The sequence below is a fragment of the Schistocerca gregaria genome, chromosome 4, assembly GCF_023897955.1.
Source record: "Schistocerca gregaria isolate iqSchGreg1 chromosome 4, iqSchGreg1.2, whole genome shotgun sequence".
Taxonomy (NCBI): Eukaryota; Metazoa; Arthropoda; class Insecta; order Orthoptera; family Acrididae; genus Schistocerca; species Schistocerca gregaria.
Window position 1 is genome coordinate 692,773,694 of NC_064923.1, and position 21,411 is coordinate 692,795,104.

The 21,411-nt window shown below is 42.8% G+C and overlaps 1 protein-coding gene across 1 annotated transcript in view; it reads left to right on the forward strand.

The window, feature by feature from the left end:
- LOC126267453 (nephrin-like) overlaps positions 1–21,411 on the forward strand; it is a 943,456-nt gene that overhangs the window by 757,404 nt on the left and 164,641 nt on the right. The window contains exon 9 of the mRNA XM_049972720.1: positions 13,432–13,597. Within this exon, the coding sequence (XP_049828677.1) occupies positions 13,432–13,597 (166 nt within the window). The remainder of the gene's footprint in view (positions 1–13,431; positions 13,598–21,411) is intronic.

Sequence of the window (21,411 nt, forward strand, 5' to 3'; positions counted from 1 at the left end):
ATCAGGAGCCCAAAAATGCTTTCATTATCTGAGAGGTAATCATGTAACAATTTTTTCTCTGTACTAGGAACGCATCTACCTTCTAAATGCTCGATCCCCTCTGACATCCTTTATGAGATGAATATTTCCATTTGTCCTCAAACCTCTGTCCAGTTCAGCTGGAATTTGCATTGTGTTCCCTACTCGAAGTTTGCTCAGTGGTGAAGGTGGTATACTCATTTGAGTTCCAACATGACCGGTAACGAAATGAGCACTTCAGTAGTCTGTCTCATCACATCCTCCACGACGATTCATTTATCCTGGTAATCATCACTGTTATTTTCCTGATAAAAGAGAGATTCGTTTTCAAGCATTTCAGTAACTGACTTAATAAGATGTCTTGTTGCCTCTCACTAGAGATATTGTTTTCGTGAAATAAGTAAAGAATAAAAGTACCTTGCATAATTTTTAAGTTTATGAAAGTGAACTTTTGTTCATTTGAAACTATTCTGGAGTAAAGAAATTCACTTACATTTCAAAATAATATTTGGCTATTAACTTTCACAGCACCTCTGACCGCAACAGTGAGTTAAACTTTATCGAACTAGTAACTGTTGCCAGAAGTCTTGTCAACATAATGCGTTCCTTCGGTTAACGATGAATAACCTATTCAACAGACCGCTTGACCAGTAAGAAGTAGTCCAAGAGATCTCTTTCACGTATTAGGTACGTTGGATGATAGAACTGATAAATAAAAATAATTGATATCACTTCCATCAACTAATGTTTTTCTTCTATAGCTTCAAATGTATTTCCAAGCATTACACAGATTATAAAGTAAAATATAATTATCCTAAGGTTGTTTACGGTGAAAAGTGAAAAGTTTCCAGGTCCAAAAGACACCCGTCATGCATCCAGGGGGCAAACATGGAATCAGAATGCGAAATATTTGCAGAGTACGTCAGAGCAATAGTTACAAGTGTATTAATTTATAAATTACACATAAAAACGTTTTACATAAAGTGACAGATTGGTGTTATCAGTTCATCAGATATGACAGAAGTTTCCTGGCACAATCTTCTTGTGCTTCAATTAGTATAAAATATTTACTTTTCATTGATGAGAGGCTACAAATCTTACCAAAGTGACCATGTTTCAGGACGGCGGGGAATGTAAATACTAAAGGATGCTGAGTCCAATCCGATTATTTGGTAGACAGAAAGTGTAGGATATTTACCCTTCAATTTTTTTTGCATTCCAGTTCGTGATAAATACAGGAAAGGCATGAAATTACATAGAAATACAAAAAGGTGAAATATAACGAACGTATGAATTTAAATGTCTTGGAGAATCCATACAGGAAAATTGACTGGAAAAAGTTTGGCATTGGCATGTCAATTGATAAAATGGAAATGAAACTTGCTTTGACTAAAAATGTCTACAATGAAATTGCATATCTACAAATACAAAATTAATCACCATACAACAATTGTAAGACCTGAATATTTCTATGCATGTGAGGTCTTGACGATGAACTGCAAGCTGCACACAATAGCGATACTTGAAACACAAAGTATTGGAAAAATAATTGTGCAATACAGAGCGCAGGTGGTTGGAAAGTCAAAAGTAATGAAGAGATCTACTAAAATATGGATTAAATGTCTGAATCAACGACCAAGTGAAGATTAATCTTCTTTGGACATCTGTAGTGAAAGCGTAACTACAGGAGGACAAAACAAATAGTACAATATTTGTGAAAATAGATGTCAACGATAATATAGATTACAGAAACGAATAAGTATACAAACAAACAACACAAAATATCGTAAATAACAGAAATAATTTCTTCAGGATAAAATATTAAAATCTGAAACTTTGACGGCAGAATTAAAAAGAAATCCCGGGCAATATGGACAGAAGAAAGGAAAATAAACATGGAGAACAGAAGGAGGAGTACTGGAGTAACAGGAAACAGTAAAAAAATAGAAGAGAAAATGAGGTCATTCGCGGTCGTAGAGTGTCAACAGAAACGTCGAAAATATTGCACAAAAAAAATGGATATATGGCTATGGCATCGTTGCCCAGGAGGCTCCTATTTGGAGAACTTTGGCCTCCAAGTGCAAGTCTTACTTCATTTGACAACTCATTGGCTGACTTGCGCGTCGGTGATGAGGACGATATGGTGATGAGGACCACACAACACCCAGTCCACGAGCGGAGAAAATCTCCAACCCAGCCGGGAATCAAAACCGGGAGCGTTTGCATGGGAGGCGAGCACGTGACCACCCAACTAAGCAGGCGGAATGTTTCATCATCATAACGCATCTCGTAATGAAATAAAGTGTTTGGATCGTATAATTTCCGTCATAGGGCTAAATGATGATGGCGTCCTCTTGGGTAAAATATTCCAGAGGTAAAATTGTCCCCCATTCGGATCTCCGGGCGGGGACTACTCAGGAGGACATCGTTATCAGGATAGGAGCGTGAAATGTCAGGCGCTTAATAGGGTAGAATTGTTAGAAAACTTAAAAAGGGAAACGGAGTTGTTAAAGTTAGATATAGTGGGAATTAGTGAAGTTCGTTGGCAGGAGGAGCAAGACTTTTGGTCAGGTGGATACAGGGTTATAAATACAAAATCAAATAGGGGTAATGCAGGAGTAGGTTTAATAATGAATAAAAAAATAGGAGTGCGGGTACGCTACTACCAACAGCATAGTGAACGCATTATTGGGGCCAAGATAGACACGAAGCCCACGCCTACTACAGTAGTACAAGTTAATATGCCAACTAGCTCTGCAGATGATGAAGAAACTGATAAAATGTAAGATGAGATACAAGAAATTATTCAGGTAGTGAAGGGAGACGAAAATTTGATAGTCATGGGTGACTGGAATTGGAGAGTAGGAAAAGAGAGAGAAGGAAACATAGTAGGTGAATATGGATTGGGGCTAAGAAATGAAATAGGAAGCCACCTGGTAGAGTTTTGCACAGAGCATAACTTAATAATAGCTAATACTTGGTTCAAGAATCATGAAAGAAGGTTGTCCACCTGGAAGAATCCTGGAGATACTAGAAGGTATCAGATAGACATTTCCAGGGCCAGACGTGGACTCTGACCACAATCTACTGGTTATGAACTGTAGATTTAAACTGAGGAAACTGCTAAGAGGTGGGAATTTAAGGAGATGGGACCTGGATAAACTGACTAAACCAGATGTTGTACAGAGTTTCAGGGGGAACATAAGGGAACAATTGACGGGAACGGGGGAAAGAAATACGGTAGAAAAAGAATGGGTAGCTCTGAGAGATGACGTAGTGAAGGCAGCAGAGGATCAAGTAGGTAAAAGGACGAGGGCTGGTAGAAATCCTTGGGTAACAGAAGAAATATTAAATTCAGTTGATGAAAGGAGAAAGTATAAAAACGCAGTAAATGAAGCAGACAAAAAGGAATACAAACGTCTCCAAAATGCGATCGACAGGAAGTGCATAATGGCTACGCAGGGATGGGTAGAGGACAAATGTAAGGATGTAGAGGCTTATCTCACAAGGGGTAAGATAAATACTGCTTACAGGAAAATTAAAGAGACCTTTGGAGAAAAGCGCACCACTTGCATGGATAAGAAGAGCTCAGATGGAGACCCAGTTCTAAGCAAACAAGGGAAAGCAGAAAGGTGGAAGGAGTCTATAAAGGTTCTATACAAGGGCGAAGTACTTGAGGACAATATTACGGAAATGGAGGAGGATCTAGATGAAGATGAAATGGGAGATACGATAATGCGTGATGGATAAGAAGAGCTCAGATGGAGACCCAGTTCTAAGCAAAGAAGGGAAAGCAGAAAGGTGGAAGGAGTCTATAGAGGTTCTATACAAGGGCGAAGTACTTGAGGAAAATATTACGGAAATGGAAGAGGATCTAGATGAAAATTAAATGGGAGATACGATAATGCGTGAAGAGTTTTACAGAGCACTGAAAGACCTGAGTCGAAAGAAGGCCCTCGGAGTAGACAACATTCCACTAGAACTACTGATGGCCTTGGGAGAGCCAGGCATGACAAAATTCTACCATCTGATGAGCAAGATGTATGAGACAGGAGAAATACCCTCAGATTTCAAGAATAATATAATAATTCCAATCCCAAAGTAAGCAGGTGTTGGCAGATGTGAAAGCCGGCCGGAGTGGCTTTGCGGTTCTAGGCGCTACAGTCTGGAGCCGAGCGACTGCTACGGTAGCAGGTTCGAATTCTGCCTCGGGCATGGATGTGTGTGATGTCTTTAGGTTAGTTAGGTTTAATTAGTTCTATGTTCTAGGCGACTGATGACCTCAGAAGTTAAGTCGCATAGTGCTCAGAGTCATTTGACAGATGTGAAAATTGCCGAACTCTCAGTTTAATAAGCCACGGCTGCAAAATACTAACGCGAATTCTTTACAGAGAAATGGAAAAACTGGTAGAAGCCGACCACGGAGAAGATAAGTTTGGATTCCTTAGAAATGTTGGAACACGTGAGGCAATACTGATCTAACGACTTATCTTAGAAGACAGATTAAGGAAAGGCAAACCTACGTTTCTAGCATTTGTAGACTTAGAGAAAGCTTTTGACAATATTGACTGAAATACTCTTTTTCAAATTCTGAAAGTGGCAGGGGTAAAATACAAGGAGCGAAAGGCTATTTACAGTTTGTTCAGAAACCAGATAACATTTATAAGAGTCGAGGGACATGAAAAGGAATCAGTTGTTGGGAAGGGAGCCAGACAGGGGTGTATCCTATCCACGATGTTGTTCTATCTGTATATTCAGCAAGAAGTAATGGAAACAAAAGAAAAATTCGGAGTAGGTATTCAAATCCATGGAGAAGAAATAAAAACTTTGATGGTTTGCCGATGACATCGTAATTCTGTCAGAGACAGCAAAGGACTTGGAAGAGCCGTTGAACGGAATGGACAGTGTCTTGAAAGGAGCTTATAAGATGAACATTAACAAAAGCAAAACGACGATAATGGAAAGTAATCGAATTAAGTCGGGCGATGCTGAGGGAATTAGATTAGGAAATGAGACACTTAAAGTAGTAAATGAGTTTTACTATTTGGAGAGCAAAATAACTGATGATGGTCGATGTAGAGAGGATATAAAATGTAGAGTGGCAATGGCAAGGAAAGCGTTTCTGAAGAAGAGAAGTTTGTTAACATCGAGTATAGATTTAAGTGTCAAAAAGTAGTTTCTGAAAGTATTTATATGGAGTGTAGTCATGTATGGAAGTGAAACATGGACGATAAATAGTTTGGTCAAGAAGAGAATAGAAGCCTTCGAAATGTGGTGCTACAGAAGAATGCTGAAGATTAGATGGATAGATCACATAACTAACGAGGAGGTATTGTATAGGATTGGAGAGGAGTTTGTGGCACAACTTGACTACAAGAAGGTATCGGTTGGTAGGACATGTTCTGATGCATCAAGGAATCACAAATTTAGCATTGGAGTGCAGCGTGGAGGGTAAAAATCGTAGAGGGAGACCGAGAGATGAATACAGTAAGCGGATTCAGAAGTATGTAGATTGCAGTAAGTACTGGGAGATGAAGAAGCTTGCACAGGATAGCCGGCCGCGGTGGTCTCGCGGTTCTAGGCGCGCAGTCCGGAACTGTGCAACTGCTATGGTCGCAGGTTCGAATCCTGCCTCGAGCATGGATGTGTGTGATGTCCTTAAGTTAGTTAGGTTTAAGTAGTTCTAAGTTCTAGGGGACTGATGACCACAACTGTTAAGTCCCATAGTGCTCAGAGCCATTTGAACCATTTTTTTGCACAGGATAGAGTAGCATGGAGAGCGGCATCAACCCAGTCTCAGGACTGAAGACATCAACAACAAGGCTACGACATATAGAGATTTCTGCTTTACATACATACTCGTTGTTCTTGGGCAGGTATTTATAATCTGCATGTCGTTCTTGTGACACAGGCTCCACTCAACCATTCTCTTACCCAACAACAGGGAACAAAGGTTCACTCTCGCCCTATACAGCACGCCGCTCTGTTGTTTGCAGCACTGAGCGGCCGCCTTCGTGTAAACCTTAAACAGACGTCCAATAGCGATTTAAAGACATGGGAGTATATTACATCTGAACTAGGTATACTTACCCTCAAGCAGGTTAATACGTTGTTGAGCGGTACGGCTGCGTCAGAAAGCAAGAAAACAGCGTTCACAATTGAAAACATGCATTCTCTTTTATTTCAATTAGAGTCAACAACTTTGTGACGTCAGTAAAATAGTTTTTAAAACAAGAAACTTACCAACTTGTCAAATGTTAACGAGGAAATGAGATTAGCAATTGACATTAGCCAAAGATCTTTTAAACACTTATACAACTAAGCCGTCTGGGAAACATTAACAGGTATCTGAAGTCAGCCGAGCTGCATTTTAATAACCAAAACCTTAACATTTAGAAAAATTTTCAGTTCCGTTTCAAATTAAAAATCTGCAGATTTGTTAACACACGAGCGATGCGTCACGTCCGTTGGTGACTAAGTTCAGAACCAGGGGAAGTTATACAGACACAATTCTGTCCCACCACGGGCGTCATAACCCGACAGCATGGATGGGGTAAAGTCGTCACCCATGGGCGTGCTGGCGGATGGGCAAGTCCTGTACAACGTGAACTACAACAGACTAAGAATGGCGCTATATCATTATATTACCATTTAAGAACCAAACATTAATACATAAAAAACAATCATTTGCCCTATAAGCGAATAAAGCGATAACCAACAAAGCACGTAACATCTGGGTAACACTCTTGTCACAGGAATGACAAAACCAATAAAGCTAGCGTGCCCCCAAAATTAATTCCTTCAAATGGCTCTGAGCACTATGGAACTTAACATCTGCGGTCATCAGTCCCCTAGACCTTAGAACTGTTTAAACCTAACTAACCTAAGGACATCACACACATCCATGCCCAAGGCAGGATTCGACCCTGCGACCGTAGCAACCGCGCACAAAATTAATTCACAAGCGGTCACTTGTCCTAATTACATATCCATAAGAGCCATGAAACCCTATTTTGCAATGGAAGAAAATTTTAACTCGCTGACTTCTAATATGCTTTCCTGTAAGACAGATGCTAAACAATCGAATCTCAGATGTCAAACGTGGCGTCCCAGGCTGCCCATAACAACTACAATGGAAAAGTATATCCTTTTTTGAGCAGAATCTGTCATGGGAAATCTCAGGGTGAGTAAATTAACAACCCCACAAAAATGTTTTTCAGCACTTAACTACAAGGATTACAGCGAAAAGGCACTTTAATTACACCAACCAACGTAAAGAGTCTTTCTTCACTAAAATAATCACACGTCAAAGGTACTGTGATTAAATTAGGCTTCATTGTATTTAAAAAGGAAGAATAACAGACAGTTCTACCCTCAACATGGTCCATGGTACGCCCTTCGAAATATAACCAATTTAAACAGGCAATTTGTTTTACGTAACTCCACTTGTTCAGTAACACAGACCGCGCAACTTTCACGCATTTCACAAACAGTTGTGACCAACGCCTGTCATCAAACAAAGTTGCGTCCATTAAGGTGAACTTCAGTTCCTTCGCAATGAATTTCCACAAACATCAAACAGAGAACTCCTGTCGGGAACGAAATGCTAGTCACAGCAATACGGCTTTAGAGGAAAACAAGACGTAGAAGCCACAAAAAGAGTCTCACCAAAATATTGGATGAATCGGTAGCGAAGTGGCACTCAAAATCTTCACATGCTCGACACAGGCGTATTTCCAGAGTCCCATTGCCACCACGGCCAACCTATATACCGTCTATGCGGGAAGAGGTATGTACTCCGCTAAAGCCGTTTATTATCGGCTCGAGACAGTGGAGCAGAACCGGCCTCGCGCCCCACAACTGCTCTTTCCAACTCCGTCCACAAATTCTGTAAACCGTCGTGCTGGTCAAAGTTCCTCGCATGGAGAAACATCAAAGATCGTAACCCGTTACCGCCATCTATCGGTCAGTTGATCGATGTGAGCCGGCACAGCTCAGTATTCATATCTTTTGCTCTGCACCCCTCACCCCACCTCCCTCCTTCTCGGGCAAACTGCCCGCCCACCTCTGGAACCCTACCAAATTTACTCCTCGCTCATAATCACCCATATCAGTTTGTGATACACACTGTATACAAACATTGCCCGTGGGCATGCTTCTGATTAGCGCCCTAAGCGGCTGTTTGTGTCGCTTAGGTCCGAAACGAGTGCTGACCGACTGAATAAGACGGCCGAATCCATGACAAAATGGCGTTCGATAAACGTTATCATGGAATTACACTACTGGCCATTAAAAATGCTATACCACGAAGATGACGTGCTACAGACGTGAAATTTAACCGACATGCAAATGATTAGCTTTTCAGGACATTCACACAAGGGTGGCGGCGGTGGTGACACCTACAAAGTGGAAGAGTGTGGTAAGTTTCCAACCGATTTCTCATACACAAACAGTAGTTGACCGGCGTTGCCTGGTGAAACGTTGTTGTGATGTCTCGTGTAAGGAGGAGAAATACGTACCATCACGTTTCCGACTTTGATAAAGGTCGTATTATAGCCTACCGCGATTGTGGTTTATCGTTTCGCCACATTGCTGCTCGCGTTGGTCGAGATTCAATTACTATTAGCAGAATATGGAATCAGTGGGTTCAGAAGGGTAATACGGAACGCCGTGCTGGATCCCAATGGCCTCGTATCACTAGCAGTCGACATGATAGGCATCTTATCCGCATGGCTGTAACGAAGTGTGCAGCCACGTCTCGATCCCCGAGTCAAAAAAGGGGGACGTTTTCAAGACAACAACCATCTGCACGATCAGTTCGACGACGTTTGCAGCAGCCATGGACTATCAGCTCGGAGACCATGGCTGCGGTTGCCCTTGACGCTGCATCACAGCCAGGAGCGCTTGTGATGGTGTACTCAACGACGAACCTGGCTGCACGTATCGCAAAAAGTCATTTTTTGGGATGAATCCAGGTTTTGTTTACAGCATCATGACGGTCGGACCCGTGTTTGGCGACATCGCAATGAACGCTCATTGGAAGCGTGTTTTCTTCATCGCCATACTAGCGTATTACCCGGCGTGATGGTATGGGGTGCCATTGGTTACACGTCTCGGTCACATTGACGTCACATTGACCAGTGGACGTTGCATTTCAGATGTGTTACGACCCGTGGCTCTACCCTTGATTCGGTCCATGCGAAACCCTACATTTCAGCAGGGTAATGCACAGCCGCAGGTTGCAGGTCCAGTACGGGCCTTTCTGGATACAGAAAACGTTCGACTGCTGCCCTGGCCAGCACATTCTCCAGATCTCTCACCAATTGAAAACGTCTGGTCAATCGTGGCCGAGCAACTGGCTCGTCACAATTCGCCAGTCACTACTCTTGATGTACTGTGGTACCGTGTTGAAGCTTCATGTGCAGCTGTACATGTACACGTCATTCAAGCTTTGTTTCACTCAATGCCTAGGCGTATCAAGGCCGTTATGAGGACCAGAGGGGATTGCTTTGGGTACTGATTTCTCAGGATCTATGCACCCAAATTGCGTGAAACGGTAATCACATGTCAGTTCTGGTATAATATATTTGTCCAATGAATACCCGTTTATCGTCTGCATTTCTTCTTGGTGTAGCAATTTTAATGGCCAGTAGTGTACTTGTAGAAAAATGAACGACGCCACAATGAAATGTATGTACGACAAGATGTAGAGCGGAGTGTGCAGATAAGGTTAGGCTGTGCTCTTTGTCCCCTTGGTGAGACCTTGAATAGTTCTGAGTGAAGTGCCAGAATTGTGCTGAAATAATGATCGTTCCACTACCAGCAATTTAAATTGTGAATATAGGTCTTCATCTAGCCACCATGGCGGAAGTTAATGCAGATTCCGAAAAAATCTGTAAGCCTTATACCATATAAAAATTTCGTAATGCAAATTGCTATAATTTACTAGTATATTAAAATAATATCCCAAGAAAGCCCATGCAGTACGCACATACTAGAGGCGCTGTAACTGCGATGGTTCGGAACTTAGTTCATAGATTATCTGGAGGAGGCGCTACCGGAGCCGTTGCTCATCGTTGCCAACTTTCCAAATGGCCGGACTGACACTGAAACTTACGCTATAGTTCAATTCTTTTATCTTGGCGCTTCGCGCATGCCCGCCCAGATGCGGGAGATTGCTGCGTTACCAGTGGTACGCGCCAAGAGAAGCAGCGCCTTAGTATATAGTTCGCAAACTTACGTTTAGGGGGAGAGTGCGCGGTTTATGAAGTAAAGCCACCACGGCTGCATTAACCCTTTCGCTGCTACAGAGACGTGCTCCCCGCATTCCGTGATTTGCACGATTTTGTCATCATTGCACTGCTCACCTGTGCAGACAAATGGTGTTTCCACTGCTTTGACACACTTTATCATTCGATTTCACAAAAACTATTTGGCCCAAAAATTTGATTTTAACCCTTCTTCTTGACCGATACCTTCCCCCCATAAATTTCTTAGTTTTGTTTCGATGTTCAACGCAGTTATTGTGCAGCATTCGATGTAGTAAACCATTGCACGAAATTTTGAAGAGTTTGCAGAGGTAAAAGTCCATAGCGTATACTTTCCGTATGGTCGATTTTAGTTGCCACTAGAAATTTCAAAAAATTACATACAAAAGAATAAAATTCATTAAGTAAAACACTTCGATATTGTTTTTAAATAACGAAATATTAAACATCGATCAAGGATTGAAGTCAGAATCATTCGCATAGTAGCCACACACTTTAACCACTACGCTAATGGAGCTCATTGTCCAACATCACCGCTGGAGGACTGTACATCACGCAAAATACCCACAAACACTGTTGGTATGATTATGAATTACTCACGTTTCGTCGAAGTACAATAGGAAATAAACAATTACCGCTGTTGTTTACTGCGAAAAAGCGGTTAGTGGGAAAAATACAAACATCTTTCCTGGCTATCGCCTGAATTAGGAGTCTTATCGCTTGTTTGGTTTAATTAATTAGTAGATTATGAAGCAATTGGTATGTTGTTCTTGTTGTGGTCTTCAGTCCTGAGACTGATTTGATGCAGCTCTGCATGCTACTCTATCCTGTGCAAGCCTCTTCATGTCCCAGTACCCACTGCAACCTACGCCCTTCTGAATCTGCGTAGTGTAGTCATCTCTTGGTCTCCCTCTACGATTTTTACCCTCCACGCTGTCCTCCAATACTAAATTGGTGTTCCCTTGATGCCTCAGAACATGTCCTACCAACCGATCCCTTCTTCTGGTCAAGATGTGCCACAAACATCTCTTCTCCCCAATCCTATCAATACTTCCTCATTACTTATGTGATCTACCCATCTAATCTTCAGCATTCTTTTGTAGCACCACATTTCGAAAGCTTCTATTCTCTTCCTGTCCAAAGTATTTATCGTCCATGTTTCACCTCCATACATGGCTACACTCCATACAAATACTATCAGAAATGTCTTCCTGGCACTTAAATCTATACTCGACGTTAACAAATTTCTCTTCTTCAGAAACGCTTTCCTTGCCATTGCCAGTCTACATTTTATATCCTCTCTACTTCGACCATCATCAGTTATTTTGCTCCCCAAATAGCAAAACTCCTTTACTGCTTTAAGTGTCTCATTTCCTAATGTAATACCCTCAACATCACCCGACTTAATTCGACTACATTCCATTATCCTCGTTTTGCTTTTGTTGATGTTTATCTTATGTCCTCCTTTCAAGACACTATCCATTCCGTTCAACTGCTCTTCCAAGTCCTTTGCTGTCTCTGACAGAATTACTATGTCATCGGCGAACCTTAAAGTTTTTATTTCTTCTCCATGGATTTTAATACCTACTCCGAATTTTTCTTTTGTTTCCTTCACTGCTTGCTCAATATACAGATTGAATAACATCGGGGAGAGACTACAACCCTGTCTCACTCCCTTCCCAACCACTGCTTCCCTTTCATGTCCTTCAACTGTTACAACTGGCATTTGGTTTTTGTACAAATTGTAAATAGCCTTTCGCTCCTCGTATTTGACCCCTGATACCTTCAGAATTTGAAAGAGAGTATTCCAATCAACATTGTCAAAAGCTTTCTCTAAGTCTACAAATGCTAGAAACGTAGGTTTCCCCTACCTTAATCTAGCTTCTAAGGTAAGTCGTAGGGACAGTATTGCCTCACGTGTTCCAGAATTTCTACGGAATCCAAATGGATCTTCCGCGAGGTCGGCTTCTACTAGTTTTTCCATTCGTCTGTAAAGAATTCGCGTTAGTATTTTGCAGCTGTGACTTATTAAGCTGATAGTTCGGTAATTTTCACATCTGTCAACACCTGCTTTCTTTGGGACTGGAATTATTATATTCTTCTTGAAGTCTGAGGGCATTTCATCTGTCTCATACATATTGCTCACCAGATGGTAGAGTTTGGTCAGGACAGGCTCTCCCAAGGCCGTCAGTAGTTCCAATGGAATGTTGTCTACTTCGGGGGCCTTGTTTCGACTCAGGTCTTTCAGTGCTCTGTCAAACTCTTCACGCAGTATCGTATCTCCCATTTCATCTTCATCTACACCCTCATCCACTTCCATAATATTGGTCTCAAGTACATCGCCCTTGTATAGACCCTCTATATACTCCTTCCACCTTTCCGCTTTCCCTTCTTTGCTTAGAACTGGATCTCCATCTGAGCTCTTCTTATCCATGCAAGTGGTTCTCTTAGCTCCAAAGGTCTCTTTAATTTTCCTATAGGCAGTACCTATCTTACCCCTAGTGAGATAAGCTTCTACATCCTTACATTTGTCCTCTAGCCGTCCCCGCTTAACCATTTTCCATCTCCTGTCGATCTCATTTTTTGAGACGTCTGTATTCCTTTTTGCCTGCTTCATTTACTGCATTTTTATATATTCTCCTTTCATCAATTAAATTCAATATTTCTTCTGTTACCCAATGATTTCTACTAGCTCTTGTCTTCTTACGTACTCGATCCTCTGCTGCCTTCACTACTTCGTCCCTCAAAGCAGCCCATTCATCTTCTACTGTATTTCTTTCCCCCATTGCTGTCAATTGTTCCCTTATGCTCTCCCTGAAACTCTGTACAACCTCTGGTTTAGTCAGTTTATCCATGTCCCATCTCCTTAAATTTCCACAGTTGGTATAAAGAATGCTTTTACCAAACCTTCTATAAAAGAAAGTCTGCTATCAAGACATTGTTTTTGTTCAATTACTGTATTTATGACTGAACGTTTCTAAAACTGAAGACACTCGTCAGTGCTCTGCACTGCACTCGAGCTCTGGGAACGTCATTCTCTGTTCATCGGCTGACTGTGTTTTGTGACGTCAGAAGCGCAGAACGAACCTAAACTCGGCCGCCGTCACAAATGACGCGCACATTAGCACCGCCTGTGTGTGCCCAGGGCCGTCCGCTGGGGCCGAGCGCTTCGCGCGGCGCCGGTGTCATCCTCAGCAACCAGAGCCTGGTGCTGCAGTCGGTGGGCCGCGCCAGTGGCGGCAACTACTCCTGCGTCGGCGTCAACTCCGAGGGCGCCGGCGAGAGCAAGCCCTTCCACCTGGACGTGCTCTGTGAGTACCAGCATTACTCCTCCTCTTAGGTATAAGGAAAAAATGTTGCTGTGTCGCCAAGCAATTACGTCAAGTATGCTGCCCAAAACAAGTATCACTACGGCCCGAGAAGTGAGCACCTATCACACGGGAAAAAAATATTTATTTATAAGTTAGGATAAATTGAATATTTTACGACCACATGATGTCATTCTCGTATTGGTCCATCCCGTTACTAACGTTGCCACACATGCTATACTTGAACCTTCCTGAGTCTCCTAATAACCGGCATACCCGTCAGATACGCTGGTGTCTTATCTTAAAGCTGCCTCGATTGCATCTGAGAAACTAAGCATCTAGAGACGTATAATGTAATTAATTTATGAAAATACAAGGAATCCTTGTTATTTCATCACAGATATGATAAAAATCTGTTTCACTGTAGTTCTGATAACTTCAAGTCGATATAAGTTTGCTGTGTTCGGATGAGGGCTGACTTGGCATCCCTTCGCTCACAGCTGCAATCGGCGCTGACTTCGGTGGCGCAGCTTGAGGCTGTTGCCAATGGGCACCACTGTGGGGAGCCGGACTCGGGTATCACGGGGATATCAACCTCGTCCCGTCTGTCCCCAGATCGGTCTGCCGCTGTGGTTGCCCCGGTTGCTGCCCGCAGTGGGGCTGAGCCCTCGCCTGTGGTTGATTGGGAGGACGTTCCAGGGCGTGGCAGGCAACGAAAGGCCTCCCCGGAGGCTGATCAGAAAGCCTCCCCGGTGCGTCTGACAAACCGGTTTCAGGCTCTGTCTCTGGCTGAGCCAGATGCAACTGCCTACCCTGTTTCAGAGGATCATTCTCAGCCTTCAAGGTCCGGGCAATCGCAGAGGGTGGGCTTACTGGTAGTTGGGAGCTCCAATGTTAGGCGCGTAATGGGGCCCTTAGGGATACGGCGGCTAAGGAGGGGAAGAAATCCAGTGTGCACTCCGTGTGCATTCCGGGAGGAGTCATTCCTGATGTGGAAAGGGTGGCCAGCTGCAGGTGGTGGCACATGTCGGCACTAATGACGTGTGTCGCTTTGGATCTGAGGAAATTCTCTCTGGATTCCAGCGGCTATCTCATTTGGTGAAGGCTGCCGGTCTTGCTTACGAGATGAAGGCAGAGCTCACCATCTGCAGCATCGTTGACAGAACCGACTGCGGACCTTTGGTGCAGAGCCGGGTGGAGGGTCTGAATCAGAGGCTCAGACGGTTTTGCGACCGTATTGGCTGCAGATTCCTAGACTTGCGCCATAGGGTGGTGGGGTTTGAGGTTCCGCTGAATAGGTCAGGAGTTCACTACACTCAGCTGGCGGCTACACGGGTAGCGGAGGCTGTGTGGCGTGGACTGGGCGGTATTTTAGGTTAGAAGGCCTCGGGAAAGTGCGGGATGGGCTGCAATGTCAAAGGGTGCTTGGCAATTACAGGACGTGCTTGGATTAAGGAACAGTCGGAATTTTAGTTGTAAATTGTTGTAGTTGCGCTTATAAAATCCCTGAGCTTCAAGCGCTAATAGAAAGCACAGAAGCTGATATCGTTATAGGTACAGAAAGCTGGCTAAAGCCTGAAATAAGTTCTGCAGAAATTTTTACGAAGTCTCAGACGGTGTTCAGGAAAGATAGATTAGGCAGATTTGGTGGTAGAGTGTTTGTGTCTGTCAGTAGTGGTTTATCTTGTAGTGAAGTCGAAGTAGATACTCCGTGCGAATTAGTGTGGGCGGAGGTTATACTTTACAGCCGAATTAAGTTAATAATTGGCTCCTTCTACCGACCCTCAGACTCCGATGATACAGTTGCGGAACAGTTCAGAGAAAGTTTGAGTCTCGTAACAAATAAATACCCCACTCATACGGTTATAGTTGGTGGGGACTTCAACCTACCCTCGGTATGTTGGCAAAAATACTTGTTCAAAACCGGTGGTAGGCAGAAAACGTCTTCCGAGATTGTCCTAAATGCATTCTCCGAAAATTATTTCGAGCAGTTAGTCCACGAACCCACGCGAATTGTAAATGGTTGCGAAAACACACTTGACCTCTAGGCCACAAACAATCCAGAGCTGATAGAGAGCATCATGACTGATACAGGGATTAGTGATCACAAGGTCATTGTAGCTAGGCTCAATACCATTTCTTCCAAATCCATCAGAAACAAACGCAAAATAATTTTATTTAAAAAAGCGGATAAAGTGCCACTAGAAGCCTTCCTAAAAGACAATTTCCATTCCTTCCGAACTGACTATGCGAATGTAGACGAGATGTAGCTCAAATTCAAAGATATAGTAGCAACAGCAATTGAGATATTCATACCTCATAAATTGGTAAGAGATGGAACGGATCCCCCGTGGTACACAAAAAAGGTCCGAACGCTGTTGCAGAGGCAACGGAAAAAGCATGCGAAGTTCAGAAGGATGCGAAATCCTGAAGGTGGGCTAAAATTTACAGACGCGCGAAATTTGGCACGTACTTCGATGCGAGATGCCTTTAATAGGTTCCACAACGAAACATTGTCTCGAAATTTGGTAGAAAATCCGAAGAAATTCTGGTCGTATGTAAAGTACACAAGCGGCAAGACGCAGTCAATACCTTCGCTGCGCAGTGCCGATGGTACTGTTATCGACGACTGTGCTGCTAAAGCGGAGTTATTGAACGCAGTTTTCCGAAATTCCTTCACCAGGGAAGACGAATGGAATATTCCAGAATTTCAAACACGAACATCTGCTAGCATGAGTCTCTTAGAAGTAGATAGCTTAGGGGTTGCGAAGCAACTCAAATCGCTTGATACGGGCAAGTTTTCAGGTCCAGATTGTATACCGATTAGGTTCCTTTCAGATTACGCTGATACTATAGCTCCCTACTTAGCACTCATATACAACCGCTCGCTCACCGATAGATCTGCACCTACAGATTGGAAAATTGCGCAGGTCGCACCAGTGTTCAAGAAGGGTAGTAGGAGTAATCCATTTAACTACAGACCTATATCACTGACGTCGGTTTGCAGTAGGGTTTTGGAGCATATACTGTATTCAAACATTATGAATCACCTCGAAGGGAACGATCTATTGACACGTAATCAGCATGGCTTCAGAAAACATCGCTCTTGTGCAACGCAGCTAGCTCTTTATTCGCACGAAGTAATGGCCGCTATCGACAGGGGATCTCAAGTTGATTCCGTATTTCTAGATTTCCGGAAAGCTTTTCACACCGTTCCTCACAAGCGACTTCTAATCAAGCTGCGGAGCTATGGGGTATCGTCTCAGTTGTGCGATTGGATTCGTGATTTCCTGTCAGGAAGGTCGCAGTTCGTAGTAATAGACGGCAAATCATCGAGTAAGGCTGAAGTGATATCAGGTGTTCCCCAGGGAAGCGTTCTGGGACCGCTACTGTTCCTGATCTATATAAATGTCCTGGGTGACAATCTGAGCAGTTCTCTTAGACTGTTCGCAGATGATGCTGTAATTTACCGTCTAGTAAGGTCATCCGAAGACCAGTATCAGCTGCAAAGCGATTTAGAAAAGATTGCTGTATGGTGTGTCAGGTGGCAGTTGACGCTAAATAACGAAAAGTGTGAGATGATCCACATGAGTTCCAAAAGAAATCCGTTGGAATTCGATTACTCGATAAATAGTACAATTCTCAAGGCTGTCAATTCAACTAAGTACCTGGGTGTTAAAATTACGAACAACTTCAGTTGGAAGGACCACATAGATAATATTGTCGGGAAGGCGAGCCGAAGGTTGCGTTTCATTGGCAGGACACTTAGAAGATGCAACAAGTCCACTAAAGAGACAGCTTACACTACACTCGTTCGTCCTCTGTTAGAATATTGCTGCGCGGTGTGGGATCCTTACCAGGTGGGATTGACGGAGGACATCGAGAGGGTGCAAAGAAGGGCAGCTCGTTTTGTATTATCGCGTTATAGGGGAGAGAGTGTGGCAGATATGATACACGAGTTGGGATGGAAGTCATTACAGCATAGACGTGTTTCGTCGCGGCGAGACCTTTTTACGAAATTTCAGTCACCAACTTTCTCTTCCGAATGCGAAAATATTTTGTTGAGCCCAACCTACATAGGTAGGAATGATCATCAAAATAAAATAAGAGAAATCACAGCTCGAACAGAAAGACTTAGGTGTTCGTTTTGCCCGCTCGCTGTTCGGGAGTGGAATAGTAGAGAGATAGTATGATTGTGGTTCGATGAACCCTGTGCCAAGCACTTAAATGTGAATTGCAGAGTAGTCATGTAGATGTAGATGTAAGTTGCATTACTGCAAATATTGACAATGTTTGCTATCTCACACTACCGAAACTCTGCTATAACAGGTATAATTCGATATCACATCCACACAACTGCGAAGACTTGGTTCAAATGCTTCAAATGGCTCTGAGCTCTATGGCACTTAATATTTGAGGTCATCAGTCCCCTAGACTTAGAACTATTTAAACCTACCTAACCTGAGGCCATCACACACATCCATGCCCGAGGCAGGATTCGAACCTGCAACCGTAGCAGCAGCACGGTTCCGGACTGAAGCGCCTAGAACCGCTCAGCCACAGCGGCCGGCTGCGAAAACTACAAGAGCTGACAATTGCGAGAATTATAGCACAGTCAGCTAAGAGATCATCCATCCAAGTTGCTGACAAGAAGAAAATACAGAAGAATGGAAAATAAAATTGATGATGTGCTAGGTGACGATCAGTTTGGCTTTAAAAAAGGTAAATGCACCAGAGACGTAATTCTGACATTGCGGTCGATAATGCAAACAAGATTAAAGAAAATGCAAGACACTTTCATTAGAATTGTCGACCTAGAAAAAACGTTCGACAATTTAAAATGGTGCAAGATGTTCGAAATTCTGAGAAAAATTGGGATTAGGTACATTGAGAGACGAACAATGTACAATATGTACAACAACCAAGAGGGAAAGATAAAAGCGAACGATCAAGAACGAAGTGGTCGTATCAAAAGGTATGTAAAGCGGAGATGTAGTCTTCCCCCCCCCCCCCCCCTACTATTCAATCTGTACATTGAAGAAGCAATGATGGAAACAAAAGAAAGCTTCAGGAATGGAATTAAAATTCATAGTGAAAAGATATCACTGATACGATTGGCTGATGCGATTGCTATCCTGAGTGAAAGTCAAGAAGGATTCCATGATATGCTGAATGGGAGTACAGAATATTGGCCGGCCGCTGTGGCCGAGCGGTTCTAGGCCCTTCAGTCTGGAACCGCGCCACCGCTACGGTCGCAGGTTCGAATCCTCTCTCGGACATGTATGTGTCTGAGGTCCTTAGGTTAGTTACGTTTAAGTAGTTCTAATTTCTAGGGGACTGATGTTAGGTCCCATAGTGCTCAGAGCCATTTGAACCATTTTGAACAGAATATGGATTAACAGTACATCGAAGAAATAGGAAAGTAATGAGAAGTAGCAGAAATTAGAACTTCCAGAAACTTAGCATCAGGATTGGTGGTCACGAAGTAGATGAAGTGAAGAAATTCTGCTACCTGGGCAGCAAAGTAACCAATGATGGACGGAGCAAGGAGGACATCAAAAGAAGAGTAGCCCGGGAAGACTGGTCATTTCTGGCCAAAAGTCTACTAGCATCAAACATAGGCGTTAATTTGTGAAAGAAATTCTTAGAGAATGTACGTCTGGAATACAGAATTGCATGGCAGTGAACCATGGACTGTGCGAAAGCCGGTACGAAAGAGAATCGAAGCATTTGAGATGTGGTGCTACAGGTGAATGTTGAGAATTAGTTGGACTGATAGGGTAAAGAGTGAAGAGGATCTGTGCAGAATCAGAGAGGAAAGTAATATGTGGAAACCACTGAGAAGGAGATAGGACATCTGATAAGACATGAGGGAATGACTTCCATCGTACTACAGGGAGCTGTAGAAGGCAAAAATCGTTGATGAACACAGATATTGGAATACAACCAGCTAATAATTGGGGACTTGGGTTGCAGATGCTACTCTGAGTTGAAGAGGTTGGCATAAGAGAGGAATTCGTGGTGGGCCGCATTAAACTACTCAGGAGACTGAAGATAAAGAAAAAGAAGAAATTCTTTACTACAAGTAACAATAACATTTGAAAATTAGCGTATCTATAATTGTCTTTCACTATATCATATCACAACCGTGTGCAGTTTCTACCATAGCGGATGATCGATACATAGCAAAACATGTTAGTACTACACGTGATTGTGGAAGCAGCTTTACTTGCCATTAGTCGTTCCGCAACTGCCATGACGCCCATTCCCATCATTTTTATTTATTCATTTAACCTGATCAGATTAGGGCTATCAGGCCCTCTCTTACATCGGACCAGTGTTCCACACATGCAGCATTTCACACATCAGAGCTACATCATGATAGTAGTTTAAAAAAGAAAAATTAGACTACTCTAGTGAAAATATGAATAAAGAGTAATTAATAAGACCTACTAAGGTAAATGCTGGTAGTATTTTTACAACAGGTGCTATACATACAAATTATGATAAAAGGAATAATAATAACAGTAAAAAACCAAATAATAATGCTAAACATGAGAAAAATTGACACTATTAATAAAGATTTGTGCAGATATTCATTAATATCTTGGTGTGTAAAGTAGATGTTTACTAGTATAGCGACTTTTGGGGAAGGGATATTTCAGGGGGGGGGGGGGGGGGGAACAGGGAAGTAATGAGGTCAAGTGCATTCATGTGCAGAGGAAGGCATTACTGTTGCTTAAATAGAGACGTCATTAACTGTTTTTGAAGCCGGATATGTTTTCAAGTTCTCTAACATAACGAGGGAGGTTATTCCAGAGTCGGGTTCCCGCTACTGTAAAGGACTTGGAGAAGGTGACTGAGCGATGCAGTGGAACAGAAAGGATTTTATTATGATGGGAACGTGTTTTTCTGTCATGTTCCTCCGACATAAGCGTTAAGGACGAGGAGAGATATGATGGACAGTGTACATTTATAAGGCAGTAGATGAGACAGGGTGTATGGAAATTTTTGCGTTTCTCTGCACGCAGCCAGGACAATTTTGCATATGCTGGTGAAATATGGTCAAAAAGTCGAACGTCACAGATATATCGGACGCAGGCATTCATGACCAGTTCCAGATGTCGCGAATTTTCCTGATAGAGGCCTTGTAGGATAATATCGCTGTAGTCAGTGAGTGGGAGTATAAACGTATGTACTAATTTCTTTTTCATATCGAAAGGCTAAAGCTTTTTATATTTTAGTAGGACATGAAGGGATGCTGATGCTTTTTTGCACAATGCAGTTACGTGCTCTATCCAGTATATATTTTCATGTACTATTAATCTCAGACTCTTTGCTGAGGGAGAGAAGTTAATATTTGTTCCATTCAGGATCAGAGATGGTAAGGATTCCCGATGTTTTGGGCTAATGAGCTTAGAGTGGCCACCAAGTACCGCTTGGGTTTTAGATGGGTTTAGTTTTAGTCCTATGTCCAGTGCTCATTTTGATAGTGCATCGAGGTCAGTAATGAAATTTTCAGTAGCTTTCTTAAGATTGCTAGGTTTCGCCCTTCGATGCAACGGAAGGTCATCAGCATACATATGATATTTGCAATAGGTCAGAACCAATGACACATCATTGATGTACAGAGAGATGAGTATAGGACCTAATACTGAACCTTGGGGAACGCCTGACACTACCTGCCGCCATTGTGATTTTATATTCCCAGACAGGACGCGTTGCTGACTAGACGTCATGTATGAGCCAAACCATTGCACTGCACTCGGTGAAAAATTTAGACCGCTAAGCTTGGCTAGTAAGATGTCGAAGTTGAC